The sequence below is a fragment of the Poecilia latipinna genome, unplaced genomic scaffold (assembly GCF_001443285.1).
Source record: "Poecilia latipinna isolate Pla-1442-1.1 unplaced genomic scaffold, P_latipinna-1.0 Scaffold316, whole genome shotgun sequence".
Lineage (NCBI taxonomy): Eukaryota > Metazoa > Chordata > Actinopteri > Cyprinodontiformes > Poeciliidae > Poecilia > Poecilia latipinna.
In genome coordinates, this window is record NW_015112932.1 from 18,338 (window position 1) to 35,743 (window position 17,406).

The following is a 17,406-nucleotide window of genomic DNA, read 5'->3' on the forward strand; positions in this document are numbered from 1 at the left end:
CAAAAAAAACCCGGCAAAAAAAAAAGGAGGGGGTAATTTTAACGTAAATTTTCCACAAACTAATTTTTTTTTTTTTTTTTTTTTTTTTTTCCCTAAGTTTTGCATTCATGTATTTCTTGGATGTGATAGTAGGCTACATATGGATGAAAGAAAAAAAAAAAAAAACACTTTTGGGTTTGACCCGTCTCATTAAATTGCATTAATTGATTAGTGTTTTATTTACTAAAACGTTTGTCTGAAGAATAAATTACATATGATCAAAGACTATAGATAATCATCGTAAGATCAATTATTTTGTGGTTTATTAGATAAAGAATTCCGCAACTAAAAAAAACACTAAATATGAACGGAGACAAACATAAAAGCATAACAAGGCCAATGTAATAAGCTCTTAGTTGCATTGACAGTTGGTCAACCTATAAATAAATACAACTAAATTCTACCGTTTCCGAAGCTTTGAAACAAGGGGACCAACGTAGAAAGCTTAAAAAGCTTCAGCTTCTCATCAGAACCCTGCACAATGAAAGAACGAGTGCCTCGGTGGTCTGAATCTAGCTATTGCTTTATTCACAGAACTTCGTTTGGACAGCCACCATTGCAATTTTCACATCCCATTTCTAAACTCAGCTAATGGTAAAGAAATCTCTGTATGATCACAACAAGTCTGAGTGACTTTGGTTGCTGTTCACTTGGATGGGAAGGCTTCAGTTTTATTGATGCCTTACGCAGTTTTTCACTCATAACAAGGCAACAAGCCCTAATATGTTGACGTTTTATGACATTGTCTTTGTGACAAGAGGCTAATTTGACTAGAATTCAAGTCGTGATGAAGGTGTTTTAAAATTGACATGTTGTGTTGATCATGTAATAAGTTAGTAAGGTGTGTCCTGGAAGCCCTGCTAACAAAATGATGGAGAATGAATTCTTTTGAAGCCACAGTATTAAATTTATAGCAACTATCTAAATGAATTAATAAATAAAATGGATAACATGATCTAACGGTTTTAAATAAAACAAAAACAACGATTCCTAATGTTGCTAAAATAATTGGACGTATTGCTGAAGTTGTAAATGTAAATCTATACTTTATTGCTATTATAATGTAGATAACAGCAAAGATGATTTTTTAAAATACTGCTGACTTGCTTGTCTACGTAGGCGAAACGTCACTGAGCATCACAACGTAGATTTTCAAAATAAAAGTACCCTTAGACTCATCTAAAGAACTGAGTAGACTATATAAAACTGCACAGCTCTGGATCAAGAGACGCACTGCACTGAAAACCTCACGGTCATTCCACCAAATATTGATCTCTGAACTCTTCCTGAGTCAAAACATTAGTATTGTTGCTTCTAAATGAATGTGAACTTGTTTTCTTTGCATTATTTGAGGTCTCAAAGCACTACGTGTTATTTATTATTTTATTTTGACCATTTCTCATTTTCTGCCAATAAATACTAAATTTTTGCTTGGAATTTCGGAGACATGTTGTCAGTAGATCATAGAATAAAATAACAATGTTTATTTTACTCAAGCATATAACTATAACAAAGAAAAATCGGAGAAACTGATCATTTTAAGTGATCTCATAATTTTTTTTTTAGAGTTGTATGGACGCTTTTTTACAAGCGTCCGTGAAGGCAGCATCAGCTCCAGTCTGACAGGGGGGAGGGGCTTCAAGCAGGAGGTCACAACAATCATGGCGTGCAGAGGATTTATTATAAAATGGGGCAAAACAGAGTTCTATAGATCGCCAAATACCTTTTCCAGATGCTCAAGGTGAGCAGTAAAAGCGGCGTTCAGTTTCTGTTTGTCTGAAGATTAACCCTGGAAGGAGACGTGCGTGTCTAGGTTTTCCTCTCGTCTAGTAATGTTTAGTTACCTAACCGTTCTGCCACTGTAAATGCAGCTAACTTTGTTTGGGGTAGGAAACCGGGGTTGCCAGCGTCATCGATATTTATTACTATATTAGTATTACTAATTTCTGATGATGGCCAGTGTTTTTTTTTCATTGCGTTTGCTTGTTTAAGGCTGTGCTAATTGGGCTGAGGTACACACACGCTGCATATTATGCAACCCACATCAAATTAGCTAACTTCATGTGGTTGTTACCAAAGGGGATTTAAAATTTTGCCATTTAGTTGCTAGCTTTTGTTACTGTACCTAAACATTAAGGATGGAGTACGGGGTCCGCTCTTAGAGGTTGGAAACAAAACGTGGCATAGCTGTTTCAACGAGTGCTTGGGGACCGTCAACAAATAGCAACACCTGGCTATTAACTAGACATACAACTGGCAGTTTTGTTCCCAAAATGAAAATTTTCAGTGGTTTTGCTGTTTTGTTTTTCTTTTCTTGTTTGTTTGGTTGTGTTTTGTGTGCGGTTGAGTGAAATTAGATAATTTATTTTAAGAGTAATAAAAACATGACACACTTGGCTGGTTTATTAGTTGGCCATTTTTCTTAGGTAGTCAGCTACATAAATGGCACAAGTTGTTCAAATATTAGTTTAAGAATAGTATTACCTCATAGAGTAATGCGTGAGGTTTCTTTAGTTTCCACACCATGACTCTCCATTGTTTCCATGACTGGAAATATTTCCAAAAAGCCAAATTTTTGGAAATAATGTTATTAGGGAATAATCTCTAGCCTATTAAACACTTCACTTTTTAAAATCATCAGTATGACTTCATACCAGCCCATGCCGCAGGTAAAAGGTTTTGCTTGTTTTTTTTTTGTTTTTTTTTTACAGGCTCAACCCCTACCAGCAACAGAGGAGTGGGTTCCGCCGGGAAGCTAAAAGGACAGATCCCAGAAAGGGAAATGTCAACAAGCAACAAACCAAAACGTCACCCCCCGAGGCTGGCACACCGGGACCCCCGCCTCCTCCCAAAGTCCGACGGCCAAGGCTCTTTAGACCACTGATGTTCACAGTAGGGGTATGCTGACGTCCGAATTATAACTAAGTCTGAATATGAAGTATAGTAAGAAAAGAGGATCCATTTTTTATTCTCTTGAAACACAACAAGTCCTGTCTCTATTAACAGCACAGGGCAACTATAGATGAATAGGGGTCATCCTCTGAATGTGCTAGGGGGGAATTTGATGTATGAAATCAGAAGATTGTTAATTTTGATGTAATGCCAACATGTGTAAATTGTTGCTAAAATAATATTCAGGACAGAAGATGGCTGGTTGTTTGACTCCATGCCAGTTTGCAGGTTGTTCCTTTGGTGGGGCGGCCATTTTGCAGTACGAGACTCTGAAAGCAAGAGTTCAAACTGCAAAAGATGGAGAAGAGCTGGAAAAACTCGTAATGGTAAGGATTTTACTTAACCGTTTTACCCTTATCTTCCACCACTTTTAACTTTTGCCAACTGTTCAGTTAGCAATCAGCTCAATTAGAGTCAATTCCCCATCATTTTGTTAACAAGGGTTCCCAGGACATGGCGTACTGGCACGACTGGTGGAACCAGCTGTCCAGCTTCCAGCGGCAGCTCCTCCTCCTGGTGTCCATGGTGGATGACTTCTGGAGAAGCCTTACAGAGGGACAGAGGACTGCTACTGGTAGATTTATCAGCAGATATATTTTGGATCTCATCGATTGTGGACGTCGGCGTGTCTGCAAAGGTTTAAAAGCCATGCAATTTCTTCTTAACGTCTTCCAGGAATTATAGTTGTAAACGCTGCAGTCCTGTGTTGCTGGAGGATCCCGGCGATGCAAAGAACTATGATTAAGTACTTCACGTCCAACCCAGCCTCCAGTCAGTATGGTTGTTAGTTGTGGAAAGTTAAAAGAAGTAATTCAAACACAGCTGTAAGAAGTTAATTTGTTTTTTATGCTCTGCTGTTTGTCTTTTTTTTTTTCCTCCTACCCAGAAACACAGTGCCTTCCCATGATTCTGTCTTCCTTCAGCCACTACTCCATTATACACATGGTGGCCAATATGTATGTCCTATGGACGTTTTCCTCTGGTATCGTCTCTCTCCTAGGCAAAGAACAGTTTCTTGCAGTCTACCTCTCAGCTGGTAAGTGGAGCAAAGGACAGAATCAATACTGGCCAAGCATTAAAACAATAGAATAGTTTTAGTTTGACTTAAGAAAAGATCTTAAGTCAAAGTACGATTTAGTTACTTCTTATAATGTATTTTTTTTGTATTTGTACAAAATCCTGATATTATTGAGAAAATATTCACCAATTATGTAAAAAAGGTAAATCTGGTGTATATATATATATATATATATATATATATATATATATATATATATATATAAAAAAAATTATATATATATATATATATATATATATATATAATTATTTTTATTTTATCTTCTGACAATTTTGTGACTGAACTCAAATCAAGGGTTTTCATATGTATTGTCGATTTAGATTAGGCCGCATAGCTCATTCAAGATCCAATACTTTACGAACCAAACAGCAGCCTGGAGTTGGTCTTTCACATTTTTCATATGTCTGACAATGTACGTGTTCCAGCTACTGTGTGATGTATTCAGACAGCAGCAATCTGCAGTCTAGCCACTAGGTGCCACAAAAGTATAACTATTGCCCTTTAATGTCCATTGTTTAAAATGTGACAATGTCCACGGACAAAAATTGTACATTGAACAAATCCATACATGGTGTTTCCCATTAAATTGGTTTTCATTTTATTATACATTGTTTTTTTTTATGGCTGAAAGTGTATGCTGTTTAGCTGTTCTACCATGAGAAACAAGAAGACGTCAAATGCATCATTTAAGTCGAAAAACTAAATGACTTAAATCTCTGCTCCATTCTGGGGAAAACGTTAGATTCTATTCCCTTTTCACATCTTTTTAAGACATCGCAAAAATATGTTTTATTTTTTTTTAAATTTCAGGCGTGATATCCACTATGGTCAGTTATGTTTGTAAAACCGCCAGCGGGCGATTCTACCCATCGCTTGGGGCGGTAAGAATGTTTTTAACCTAATATGTTATTATGAACGGTGAAAAGATTGTGATATGATGTTGTTTTATTCGCAGTCAGGTGCTGTAATGGCTGTACTCGCTGCTGTCTGTATGAAAGTACCAGAGGCCAAGCTCGGGATAATCTTCCTTCCTATGGTCACTTTCACTGCCGGAAATGTACGTTTCACTGTTTTTTTTACCATAAATCCCGTCCTCTGTGTGTCAGAGGTCTCCGGATGTTTGCTTTGTCTTACGCTAAATGTGTAACGTCATTCCTACATTGTGTTTTTGCTGCAGGATAAAGATTTAAATCTGTGCATGAACAAAGCAAACGCGTGTATGAATGTGTGAATGTGTAAGTACGCATGACTGAATGCACGGCATTCAGCGGTGCATTGTTTAGAATTTTAAATATCTGGGTTTTATTTGTTTTTAGGCTCTCAAAGCACTTGTGGCCATAGATTCAGCGGGGCTCATCTTGGGATGGCGGCTGTTTGATCATGCTGCTCACCTTGGCGGAGCTCTCTTTGGAGTGTGAGTCCCTGATCTGTAACCCTCTTTTCAGCTTTCTTTTCATTTGCATCAATCTCAAATTTAGCTTTCTGATTGATGCAAATGTCACTGAGAAGGGAAATCTACTCCTTCCGTCTCGTTTTAACCGTCTCCTGTTTTTGTCTTGCAGCTGGTATGTGGCGTACGGTCACAAACTAATTTGGAGAAGGAGGGAGCCTCTCGTGAAGCTGTGGCATGAGCTTCGCTCTAAGGGCGGCAAGGGATCGAGACCCGGCGGTGGGCCCGAGGTCAGAGGTCGCGGTGGAGGACAGCAGTAAACCCTGGAGTTCTTTACAGACAGGAATTTTCTGGTCATGGAAAAGATCTGGATGTTTTCAACTTTGTTGAAGTGTGTCATTATTTTTCATGAATAAATATAAAAATATGCAAACATCTGCTCTGTTCAGTTTCAACAGTGAGTTAAAGTTTGTTTTAGTGGGGCCATATTGGCATTTTAGGGGCTTCCCTAATAGAGCATGGTGCCACTTGTTTGTTTCATTCTAAAGCTCTGATATCAGTTTTAAAAAGGTCCTTGCTGAGTTAAAAAAAAAAAATCATATAAAAGTATTATCTCTGATGAATAGGACTTTTTTTTTCTTGTTTTGGATTTGTTTATGATCTACCAACCATAGTCCTGCTCAGTCCTGTGAAAACAAATGTGATTTATATTTGTTAGCACAGATGAGCGTTTTGGATCTGTTCTGCCATGTTTATTATTAGAGGCCATATTCGTTATGTGTTCTAATTATGCTACCAACAACCATCTTGTGGACAGAGAACAAAAATAATGTTTGATTTTGGGTAAACTACCATTGCACTGCAAGATTTAACTTTACTTTTTGCTACATTGTGCATACCGTCTTTGTGTCATTTGTCAGAGGCTTTAAGACCAAGTCAGAACAACATATATGCTGCAACGTTTTGACAAGTGAAATCTTAGAATTTGAAAAAGGATGGACTTTTTACCGTCACTGAATGCAGACATTTTCTTTGACATAAAATGACATTCAAGTTATAACAACCAACCAAATTGTCCTCTTTTGTAAACCTGATTTTATTTATTTTTTACATTTTTCTATCTCTATTGCTACGACACAATATCTTCGTAATGTTGTGTGTGACTTGCCCCAACTAAGGATGAGCAGCAACTTCACACCTCTGGAGTAATTAAGATGACTAATCATTTTTAATGCAACACTGCTATTTGCTATATGCACATAAAGCAAATGGCTACAGCCTGAAATTCTTCACACTTTTGGTAATCGTTTTTCTTTTCTGGATATAGTGTTGGCAAGTAGAATGATTAGGATGATGGAAAGTAGGCAAACCAACTTCAAAGACTTGGAGCTCATCACCAAAGATAAATCATGAAAACAGCGAAGGAAACTTCAAAAAAACGTTGTTCGGTAATTATAAGGAGTTCCTGATTGCTGTAAAGCCAATCAAGATTTGTCCACTGATTATTGAGTTGGGGAATAAATCTGTGACGCCAACTCTTTAAGAGTGAATAAAGTACTCTTTTATTGTTTTTAACTCTTTCACAAATAGGACTGATTCCTTCAATAGGTACTTAAATTTTCATTTTATTTACTTATTTTAAATTAAAAGCAAACCAAACTTAAATCACATTCTTTGAATTCTGAAGATGTGTGTTTCTTAGGATCTTAGCACTTCTTTTCTCCGTCAAGAATTTAGAAATCAGTTAAAAAAAATAAGCCATATGAATCATTTTCTGGACCTGTATTAAATTTCATTTCTTAAAAAAAAATCCCAACTAAATACCTGCGTATGAAAAACTCTTAGGCTTTTAAACCTACTATTCTCGTTTAATAATTGCAGTTCAGCAAGTGATTCTATCAAGAATACGGTTTTACATCTGACTAGTCTGTGTCCTCATCACCATCCTGCGATGAGAACTACCGTCTGATCCCACAACGAGACTAAAAGCATCAGCTGATTGGCATGAGGAGTGTTAACCAAACAAACAAGCCTACCAAACTCCCCGGCAGTCTCATCTCTTACTTTAGCCCAAATCATCAATTTGTAACTTCATCCCCTGCTCTTGTGATTGGCATAGCTTGGGAAACCAAACTGGGAAACCATGAGGTTGGAGTAGCAGAGCGGCATGAAGCCATAGATCTGCGTCAGCCGGTTCAAACAGTACGATCTCTGGAGAAGGTGCTCAGGACGATGCCACATTCCCCGATATCCACTGCCGGCATCTTTCTCAAGGTTGCGCAGGTCCACAGGCTTGACAAAGATCCCTGAGGGTCTGTGGACTGCGCCTGAATTTGAGTGTTTTCTTAAATACAGAGCAACAGCAAAGTTCACAGCTATGTCGTCACAGTTTTGGGTTTCGTCAACTAAGGCGTGTACTTCCTTAGACTGATCCTGGAACAGTTGCAGGTAGCGCCGATGGAAGAAGGCAGCACCGATCAGAACCATAGAGTACCTGCAGGGAGAACTGCACTGAGTAAGAGCAAACACAACAAGGACCCCAAAAAACAGGAAAACATAAGACGAATGCAAGGGCAACTTACATGTCTCCTCCAGCCGCTTCTGGATTCTGCAGCTCAAAGCTGCCATAACTGTAAATTCCTCCAGCCGTTGAGACGTGTTTCCGAGGGACAAATCCAACTATTTGGTCTGGAAATTGCTTCAAGATATAGAAATGTAGTGCTCAATTATATGACTAACATAGTGAGTTCAGGTATTTTACAACGCCTCAGTCGTAAGACTAGAAATGCTGTTTGAACTTAATAGACAATGAATCTTATTACCTTCCACACAGAAAAAGCAAAAGTGATGTCAGGGACACTGACAAGGGTGTCATCATCCAGCATTAACACAGCTAATTGAGAGAGTTGAGAGAGAAAGAATCAGAAGGGATTTTTTTTTTTTTTTTAGGAAAAATTGACAAAAAATAAATAAAAAGTAGAGATGCACCAATCAGGCTTTCCTGTCAGATACCCATTTCCATTTTTCTTTGAGGTCTCCAATTGATCAACTCTACTTTTTTTTTTTTTTTTTTTAAATAAAGAGCTATAACATAAAAGAAAATAATGTGCAGCAGGTGCTTTGATACCTGGTTACAAAATTACAAAAATACAAGAATATAATTATGCACGTCTCTAACCTTCACGTCATGAAAAAAGTGCATCAAAGTGCATCCTGTTGGTTGATTGATTGAGTTCTAAGTTTCATTATCTAATAGATACAGGAAAAACTCAGGATTTTTGGTCTATGTCTTGCCAATAACTTAGTAGTTGATCAAGCAAAAATGATCTAATTCCAGTCTCTGGTCTGTTGAATGGCATGTCTCTGGTTAAAAAATTAAATAATAATAAAAAATAAATAAAATAAATCTCTGAATATTTTACACATTGCAAACTAATGCAAGTTAAAAATGCACTGACCATTGGTGGCAATCTCAGAGAACGGCTGTAGCCTGTTGCGCATTTGGTTGCTCGCCTGCTCTTTAAAGACAACCTGGACTGGATGAGGACCCAGGGATTCCCACAGCTTGGCCGGAGTCGGCTCCCTGATGTTGTTCCACACTACGATGATCATCTGAAGATGAGGCACTGCCTGGTAATGGTTCAGGAGCTTGAGTAAAATGTCTGTGCGGTTGTAGGTTTGGATGATGACGGTAAACTTCTCTTCTAGGGCATCTGCAGGTTGACCCTGAGCGGGGTTTCCCTTTTGCGGCGCTGCTCTGCGCAGTACTCCCAGGACCCTGGCAACACCTCCATGCTCCTCGGCGGGGGGCAACAGAGCTGTCAAGGCTGCTCCGACCAAGAGGATCAGCAGGAGTGGAAAAATGATACACTTTCGCCGTAGTCCAAAGCAGCAACACCGAAGCCTGCAAAGAAGAGGAGACATAAACTGAGTTGTTTTTTGTTTTTTTTTATAGAAAAAACATAATGCAGAAACTGAATGCCAAGTTTAATTTTAATTGGTAATCGTGTGCGGTACACAGCTTCAAACATAATTTCCTGACCCTTTTTCATTTTACATAAGGAATTGAAACTTGGCAAAATACAATTTTTGCCCAGAGGCAACTACGTATCATTATGGAAAAAAAAACTGTCTTGAGACAAAGGAAATGCTGATGCAGATAGAGGTAGACATTATACTCTGTAGTCTACACGGTCTACTGTGAACACTGCATTTTGCTCGTCTTATTTAGTAATAAAATGGACACATTCAGTTTATGCAGAAGACAGACGAACAACACAGAAAAGCAGTGATTCAAGAGCAGCTTCTATGCTAAAGACAAAGCAGGGTTATAAGCAGCGGCATCTCTCTCTTTTTAAGTTGCAAGTGACATTGCAGACAAAAAAAAACCCCAAAACACGTTTAAAAATATACTTAGAATACGTTTATTTGTAGCATTTTAAAAAATAAACATACTTGTTATCCTAATGAGCTATATTACAGAATCCGGATAAAATAGTTTTCCTGTGTTGTTCTGGCATTCGGAACAACAAAGGATGGGTCAAATTAATACTAAAATATCAAGAGTCTCATGCACTGATTTGAAAAAAAATATTTCGCGCTATTTGTTTTCGTGACTGTTCATGTTTCTCTGCTGATGCTGTGAACTTTGTCCGGTGTGTTGCAAATGTTTCTCTCTGTTGAGTTTAGTTTTTTCACGTCTCACTAGAGCAGGTTTTCTACTCTTTTATTTATAACTCACCTCATTTTGTTTGCGTTGCAATCATCTCGTTCGGGTTACTGTGTCGCCATATTGGTTGCGTAGCAATGACGTAACTAGGTGACATGAAAAAAAGAGGAAGAAATCTCTGCTTTTAGAGCCAGACGTGGAAAAGTGGGTTGACCCACGCTTCCGTACGTTAGAGCTCAAAGGTGATTGGAGAAAATATGTGGGAGGGTTTTTTTTTAATGTAAGTATTTTTAAGAGAACTCTAGAATGTATCTAGTCTTGGTTTGTTGGATAATGTTACCGGTTAAAGACTCCGCAGTCCTAAATCTCAGCTGCACACAGAACACTAATCAAACGCGCTAGTGTAGTTTTGACGTAAGAAACGTAAATATTAACTCGTATTTCTTTCGGATCCAGGATTGTTTAAGGGAAAAAAAACAGAGAAGCATGCCGTTATTTCCACCCCTGAGGTGTCCCACAGTCCAACTCTCCAATGGTCTGGAAATCCCAATACTTGGATTAGGTCTGTATTACGCTTAAGACAGGTAAAGAGTCAAAAGAAAATATTTAGAATGTGTTCTCATATTAAATTGTCTTTGTGTTTTTTGTGTTATGTGTTCATGTTGTCTAATTTGCTTTGAAAGGCACAGCTGCAAGTTCTCTATCCCAGGGGTGTCAAACTCATGATCTGCAGGGGGCCATACAAGTAAACTCATTGCAAGATTAAATAGAACCAATAAAAGTATTAAACGAATTTCACTTTTACAAAGTATATTATGAATAATCTCAGTTTTTAAGAAAGGTATCTGCAATTTCAACAATACTTTTACTCAGTTAAGCATTTATTTAAGTGCATTATGCATAAGAACTGATCTCAGTGATTGTACAATGTTGCAAAACATTTATTCACAGTTTTTGGAACTTAAAAACACTGTCCTGCATCACAAAATACAACAGACAAAAATTAAGAAAAGATTTAAAATCAATTTTCAACATCTGGGAAGCAATTTGAACAAATTATCTGGCTTCACACATTTGAAATCTTAAGTGTCAGCTGTTTTAAACAGACATTTGATTAAGTACATTTGTTGATGCATAAAATGCATACATATAGAAAAACTTGCATACATAACATGTATGTATGTTAGCATGCACGAGAAATATGAGGTTGCCAGGGCCAAAATAAAAAGCTGGTAAAGCATAGAATCGAACTTGTTTACAGAACCTGAAGCTCAGTGCTGCCATCTGCTGTTAGTTCCGCTGCAGTGTTGCATCATGTTGTGTGCTCTGAATAAAACACAGCGCCCCTCGTGGACAGTATAGGAACTGCAGATTTTCAATTAAACGAAGTATATGTTTTTTCATGAATAATGATAATGCATTTAGCCCCCGGGCCGGACTAAATCGTTCGGCGGGCCGTACGTTTGACACCCCTGCTCTATCCTGTCACTTTCTGTATAGTATTATGTATGTGCATGTTATACTGCAATTGTCCACTGGGGGCAATGAGAGCGAGTTCTTATCTGTAGGCAGTACTGTTCTGAAGAAGAAGTGGAACCTGTGAATTATCAAAGGAGTGAAAACAGCTATCTGACGAAAGGATGTGAATATAAGTATTGAACAAGAAACCGCAAAATAAATTAACATAATTTCCAAGAAAAGTTTATTTGTAATGTTCTAAATATTTATATACGTTGTTTGCAAAGCCATTAAATACATTGCTGCAAAACAATTAATCGGGATCGATACTCATCCAGAATTGTGATTTTAACAACGTTTTTGCTGAAACACATGAGGGTATTGGAACAAGTTCACTGTCCTAATGTCTGAATTGTAAATCATTGTCCAAAGTGTATTTTGAGGGAAGCTTGTATTAGGTTTTTGTCAAGGTTATAGAATTCATAGCACAACTACAAGTAATTTGTTCACAACTTAATTCATTTGGTGATTATTTTGAAGTGCCACAATTAAAGGAACTGAATGTATAGTATAACATGCACAGTATTATACTAAGTGTAGCATTTTGTTGGGTCTTTTTGGTAGTGGTCAGATGATTTTTTAATTTTATTTATTTTTTTGACTTTCTTATGCTTTTCTGTAGAATTTGCCTCATTCCTAACAGCTTGACAATCATCATTTTTGCACCAAGACTGCAATTCCCTGTCCTTAAACTCATACTATAGCATGCTTTAGCCATTCTTTGCAAGGTTTGTGGAAAAATGCATCACATTTTGGGTCTCTCAAGAAATAGTCGAAGTGCTTCACCCTTAACAAAGTTGTATTGTAAAGTTACCAGGACATGAAGCTTTCAAATATGCTGTGCTTTTCCACCTGACTTGTGGCAGACCAATGGGAGAAGTCCTTGGCCCCCTCCTTCTTGACGTTGTTGTGCATCATCATCAAGAAAACTTTTTTTTAAAAGATTTACATTAAAAGCCTGTAAGTCAAAGACAGTAAATTTTCAATAGTATTTCTTTATTTCAAAAACATCTGAGAGATCAAATCTTCAAAGAAGGCCACAATGTTCTGCATCTGTTCTGTTGCCTCCGTTTCTTCAGGTCTCATCATCAGAGAATTTTAGTTTTTTTGTTTTTTGACTGTCAGGTACATCCCATCATGGCGGATACTCACACGATGCCATCGTGTACGCTCTCACTGAATGTGGTATTCGCCACCTTGACACAGCAAAGCGCTATGGCTGTGAGGAGAAGCTGGGCAAAGCTATCAAAGAGAGCGGGCTGCAGCGAAGTGAACTATGGCTCTCTAACAAACTCTGGCCTGGGGACTATGGATACAAAGCTGCACAAAAAGCTTGCCTGGACTCCTGCACAGCAATGGGGGTTGAATATTTTGGTATGCGGTACAATGTATATAGCTTTGTAAAACAAATGTAATTTAGTCAATGTGCTTGTGTTTTGTTTGCTTTTGTAATGGTAAGGTTTTCTCTCTCTTTTTTTTAGATCTGTACCTGATGCATTGGCCAGAGTCATTAAAACCTGGTTGTTCTAACCGAGAGATTAGAGCTGAGACATGGAAAGCTCTGGAGGAACTTTACAAAAAAGGTAGAAGGACTAGATGTGAACATTAACCTGATTTCACGGGGGCAGCATGTTGCAGAAACTTTGCTCATGCTGTTAATCGTTGCACGTTCCTGAGATTTTCTATCATTTTAGTTACTTTTAAAACACAATTTGGAACATTTCCCGACTCAGACTTGGACAGTTTGCCGCTTCAGTGATTTTTAGGTCACATAAAACATGTTCTATAATGAATAACTATTCCAAGGGAAGACTTGTGAGTCGACTGATTTCTCAAGCCTATGCATCAATCCAAACCTAACCTAGTTTTACACAACAAATGTATTTAATGACCTCCAGAGATTACAACCCCACTTCTTTCTCAGCTAGCTCCATCTGAAATGTCCGTCAGCTTCGTTTAACTTGTTTGCACAATTGTTTTTTTTTTTTTTTTCAATTTTAGTTATGACTTTAATTACTTTACAGATGTTTCCCAATCACAGCACAGACTCTTGTGCTTTCTACTGTCTTCTGGAATTGTGTCTGTAGAGCCAGAACACAAAGCTAGACATAGCGCAATGTTACAGCTACAATCTGACCTTATCATTGCAGGGATTTGTCGTGCTATTGGGGTGAGTAATTTTCTGGTCCACCACCTGGAGCAGTTGAAGGAAGACTGTAGTGTGGTGCCACATGTTAACCAGGTAATTTTCCCATTCGTTCAGTTCATTTAAGTGTATTTATTCTTCAGTTAGAGGATTGGATTAGATTAGATTAGATTCAGGATTGGTAAACTTTTAAGATCGTTGTCCAACTCCCTGCAATATATATTTTTAATGGCCTTTTCACAGATGCTTCAAAACATTGCTCTGCTCATTTAATAACTTTGCTAGGTGGAGTATCATCCTTTCCAACAGCCCAAACACCTGATGGAGTACTGTCGGAAGAATGGAATAGTGTTTGAAGGCTACAGTCCCCTGGCCAAGGGTCAAGTCCTCAATGATCCTGTTGTACAACAAATAGCAAAAAAGCACGGACGGACGACTGCTCAGATCTGCCTTCGCTGGAGTACTCAGGTAGTCACATTGTCTTGTTGCTGCAGTAGTTTTTGTCTCTCTTCTTGTTGTTAACCAAATTTATATTTTCTCAAAAATTATTCCCCAGAATGGAGTTGTCACTATTCCAAAGTCCATCAAGAAGAACAGGATACAGGAAAACTGCCAAGTGAGTTAATGAGCCTGTTGTCTTTTGAGCCTTATTAACATCCATACAGTGAGGAAAGATCTTGGTCCGGTGAACTAAGGATGATATTTCTGTCAATTATAGAGTTTTACCTTCTAAATGATTGGATCTTCACCAGGCTCTAAAATGATTTAATCTAAATGGCACAAAACAGATTTAGCTTACAATAAATCACACTAAAGATTTCCTGTTTTAGGCTAGTTAGGATGTCGTAATTTTAGTTTTCTAAGTTCAGAGTAATGAGTAATATTAATATTTTAGTTTTCTTACATTTCAAAGGTTTACATAAAACGTAGTACTTGTTAGAACCACCTCTTAAACTGCAAATCTTAGGTCAAAAAATTGCATCTTTCTGCCAGCATCCCTCAAAGATTTGATCAAATTGCAGCCCATTCCTCCTGACAGAACTATTTTGAGGTATGTGCCTTAAAATATATCCAGAAATGTGCCTCCATTTATTAGAAATGTTGCAAGTTAAAATCAGAACCTTGCAAAGTTGTTTAAAAGACATAGTGATCTTTGGCCTAATCTTTAAAATTTAATGAAAAAAAGTGATAAAACTTCTTATTCTAGCATTTATTTTACATTTCACACCGTTGTATTTCACTTTCTGCCATCTTGTACACAGGTGTTTGGGTTCCAACTTGATGAGAAAGACATGGTTGCTTTAGGAAATCTACATGATGGACGGCATGTAAGTTGGGATCCTACAAATGTGGATTAAAATTTACCAGGAAAAACAAAAAGAAGAAAAATCCTGGTAGTAACTTTGTGAGTGTCAGCTGGGGAAGTGGTCTTTTTATAGGGGGACACTGATGTGGATTTTCTTTAAGCCTTAACTTCGCTTGAGAAACTGCATGGGAATTCAATGTGGTTAGCATGCTTTTTGTAGTTTTACCTCCTTTAAAGTTTCGTATTTCAAACGTGACAATTTCACTTTTTTGGTATTATTTGAAGTCGATTATCTTCTATAATTGTTGCAGTACTTCCATCATTGGATACATTTTTAGAATCAATCTTCAAATTGTGTACAGTTAATGTTGGGAATAAATGTTATGTTTTCAACCGTGTCAATTAATTTAATAAATAATACTCTTATATATTTGGTTTTCAAAGTCTAAAAATCAAGACTATGAAACTTACCAGGAGTAAAATACAGTTATGTGCTTTAATATTTGGTACATGATCCTTTTGTAAATGCCTGCATCTCAATTGATGGGACTTAAAAGCGTAAAAACATTTAAATAAAAATAAAAGTATGTCAAGTGTGGCGGTACTGTTTCATATTTTGCAGAAATTTAGGAAGAACTCGCTTTTATGCGAGTTGTTGAATGATCTACAACACGATTTATGATGCAAAAGGTTCAAACACAACCCATACTGGATCTGAACAGAAACGTCTGGAGCGCCAACCATTGGGGAAAAAAAATATACTGAACTGTGTGGAACATTGCTGAAGTTACACTGCTGTAACACAGCAGTGTAACTGCTGCTGCTGTAACTTCAGCAACTCCTACATTTCTCTTTAACTTTTTAGGACACAAAAGGACGAGAAAAGCCTTAGTTAGCAATATCATTTAATCTTTCCCCCTCAGAATCACTGTTGCACATAAGTTACATTTTTTTTTTCAATTTCACAGGTTCTTTTTTCCTTTCTTCAAACTTCCAGTTTGAGCTCCCTCTCGTATCAAACAAACACAAAAAAAAAGAAAGCAGATTGTATTATACAAAAATGCAAACCAATTTTCACACAGTGAATTCTCTTACAAAGTCATAAAATGGCGTATTAATGGCTACATCCACATTGGAGGAAGATAATTCTAGACATTCCTTAATGGAGTATAATATACATATAAAAACCTTTTTTTTTTTTTCTTTTTCTTGCTGAAATCAAACCTGTACCTTAATTTAAGAGATATTTTACAAGGGAGTAATAATATAAAAATCCATTTGTGAATTTCCTCAGAAAGTCTGAGAATAAAATGTGAGCCTCAAACAGCAGTAACAGAGGTCAGTGGTCAAGGGTGTGGGTGGTTGTTTTTATCATCAAAAGGGTGTAGGCAGCAGTTTCACTCAAAACAAAACACACAAGATTGAAATAAACATCTTTGCCATTTACTATAAAGAAAACTTCCCTCATACAATCACTGCACAAACGCTCTGCTAAGTGGATAGGTGTGTTAGGCTCATTCAGACCTGCGGTGACCCATCAAGCAGAACAAGCTTTTTGGTAGTTTTGGCTTACTCAAACTTAGAGCTCATTGGTACGACTCTAAATTGTGATGTGTTTGGGTTTTTGTTTTGTTTTGTTTTTTTTTTTCTCAGATCTAACGCTCCTTGAACAAATAATGTAAAAAGAGCATTTCAGAGGAAATGAAAGCTAAGAAACTTCCTGGTTATTGTCACTGGAGCGGTAGTGGGATGAGGGGGAGAGAAGACCCAAACCTGTTCTAAAATCTCAACACTACGACCAGGTACAGCACAATTAAAGGGGAGTAACCGAAACAAAAACAAAAACATAAGGAAATAAAAAAAAAAAAAAAACAAAGAAAAATGAGGGTACGTTTCCTACAATACAATCTAGCACACACGAAAAAACATCTCCATATAAATTTTTCCAAAGTTACAGATTTTTGTCTTCTTCGGAAGCATATTCTATAAAGAACAACTTTGTTTGAACACAAAAGATTTAAGTGAACACACGTCAATGCACACAGAGGTCCTTCGTCTGGAAAAGGATAAAGTCTGTGTTGGCAACCAGTGGACAGAAAAACAAAAAAAAAAAAAAAAAAACAAAGAAAAATGAGGGTACGTTTCCTACAATACAATCTAGCACACACGAAAAAACATCTCCATATAAATTTTTCCAAAGTTACAGATTTTTGTCTTCTTCGGAAGCATATTCTATAAAGAACAACTTTGTTTGAACACAAAAGATTTAAGTGAACACACGTCAATGCACACAGAGGTCCTTCGTCTG

At 37.2% G+C, this 17,406-nt stretch overlaps 3 protein-coding genes across 4 annotated transcripts; 2 read left to right on the forward strand and 1 right to left on the reverse strand.

Moving 5' to 3' along the window:
- The first annotated feature begins 1,646 nt into the window (after window positions 1-1,646).
- On the forward strand, window positions 1,647-6,753 carry LOC106948957 (presenilins-associated rhomboid-like protein, mitochondrial). 2 transcript variants are annotated; one of them, XM_015034873.1, is made up of 10 exons: window positions 1,647-1,780; window positions 2,751-2,937; window positions 3,213-3,317; window positions 3,433-3,565; window positions 3,667-3,762; window positions 3,878-4,027; window positions 4,880-4,950; window positions 5,025-5,126; window positions 5,247-5,304; window positions 5,386-5,478. In XM_015034873.1, exons 1-9 carry the CDS (start codon window positions 1,701-1,703, stop codon window positions 5,298-5,300), a joined length of 978 nt encoding a protein of 325 aa, XP_014890359.1. In that variant the 5' UTR covers window positions 1,647-1,700; the 3' UTR covers window positions 5,301-5,304; window positions 5,386-5,478. The 2 variants fall into 2 exon arrangements, with proteins under 2 accessions (XP_014890359.1, XP_014890358.1); XM_015034872.1 differs by lacking the exon at window positions 5,247-5,304 and adding an exon at window positions 5,632-6,753 and having other exon boundaries at window positions 1,649-1,780; window positions 5,386-5,483.
- A 313-nt stretch (window positions 6,754-7,066) lies between these two features.
- On the reverse strand, window positions 7,067-10,299 carry extl2 (exostosin-like glycosyltransferase 2). Its single transcript, XM_015034874.1, has 5 exons — window positions 10,201-10,299; window positions 8,918-9,363; window positions 8,282-8,352; window positions 8,042-8,157; window positions 7,067-7,953 (listed from the first exon to the last, which is right to left on the reverse strand). The coding sequence occupies exons 1-5, from the start codon at window positions 10,203-10,205 to the stop codon at window positions 7,551-7,553; spliced, it is 1,041 nt and encodes a 346-aa protein (XP_014890360.1). The 5' UTR covers window positions 10,206-10,299; the 3' UTR covers window positions 7,067-7,550.
- Window positions 10,300-10,398: 99 nt separating this feature from the next.
- Window positions 10,399-17,223, forward strand: LOC106948959 (glyoxal reductase). Its single transcript, XM_015034876.1, has 7 exons — window positions 10,399-10,690; window positions 12,772-13,020; window positions 13,128-13,229; window positions 13,797-13,888; window positions 14,078-14,260; window positions 14,349-14,408; window positions 15,055-17,223. The coding sequence occupies exons 1-7, from the start codon at window positions 10,615-10,617 to the stop codon at window positions 15,148-15,150; spliced, it is 858 nt and encodes a 285-aa protein (XP_014890362.1). The 5' UTR covers window positions 10,399-10,614; the 3' UTR covers window positions 15,151-17,223.
- The last annotated feature ends 183 nt before the right edge of the window (window positions 17,224-17,406 follow it).

Excerpts from the sequence above, each read along its gene's own strand:
- LOC106948959 (XM_015034876.1), top strand. The coding sequence starts at position 10,615 with ATGCCGTTATTTCCACCCCTGAGGTGTCCCACAGTCCAACTCTCCAAT. Across the intron at positions 13,230-13,796 it reads GGAGGAACTTTACAAAAAAG|GGATTTGTCGTGCTATTGGG; the intron begins GTAGAAGGACTA and ends TTATCATTGCAG. Across the intron at positions 13,889-14,077 it reads TGGTGCCACATGTTAACCAG|GTGGAGTATCATCCTTTCCA; the intron begins GTAATTTTCCCA and ends TAACTTTGCTAG.
- LOC106948957 (XM_015034872.1), top strand. The coding sequence starts at position 1,701 with ATGGCGTGCAGAGGATTTATTATAAAATGGGGCAAAACAGAGTTCTAT. Across the intron at positions 2,938-3,212 it reads CACTGATGTTCACAGTAGGG|TTTGCAGGTTGTTCCTTTGG; the intron begins GTATGCTGACGT and ends ACTCCATGCCAG. Across the intron at positions 4,951-5,024 it reads TCTACCCATCGCTTGGGGCG|TCAGGTGCTGTAATGGCTGT; the intron begins GTAAGAATGTTT and ends TTTTATTCGCAG.
- extl2 (XM_015034874.1), bottom strand. Across the intron at positions 8,353-8,917 it reads CTCTGAGATTGCCACCAATG|CTGTGTTAATGCTGGATGAT; the intron begins GTCAGTGCATTT and ends TCTCTCAATTAG. Across the intron at positions 8,158-8,281 it reads TTGCTTTTTCTGTGTGGAAG|CAATTTCCAGACCAAATAGT; the intron begins GTAATAAGATTC and ends TATATCTTGAAG.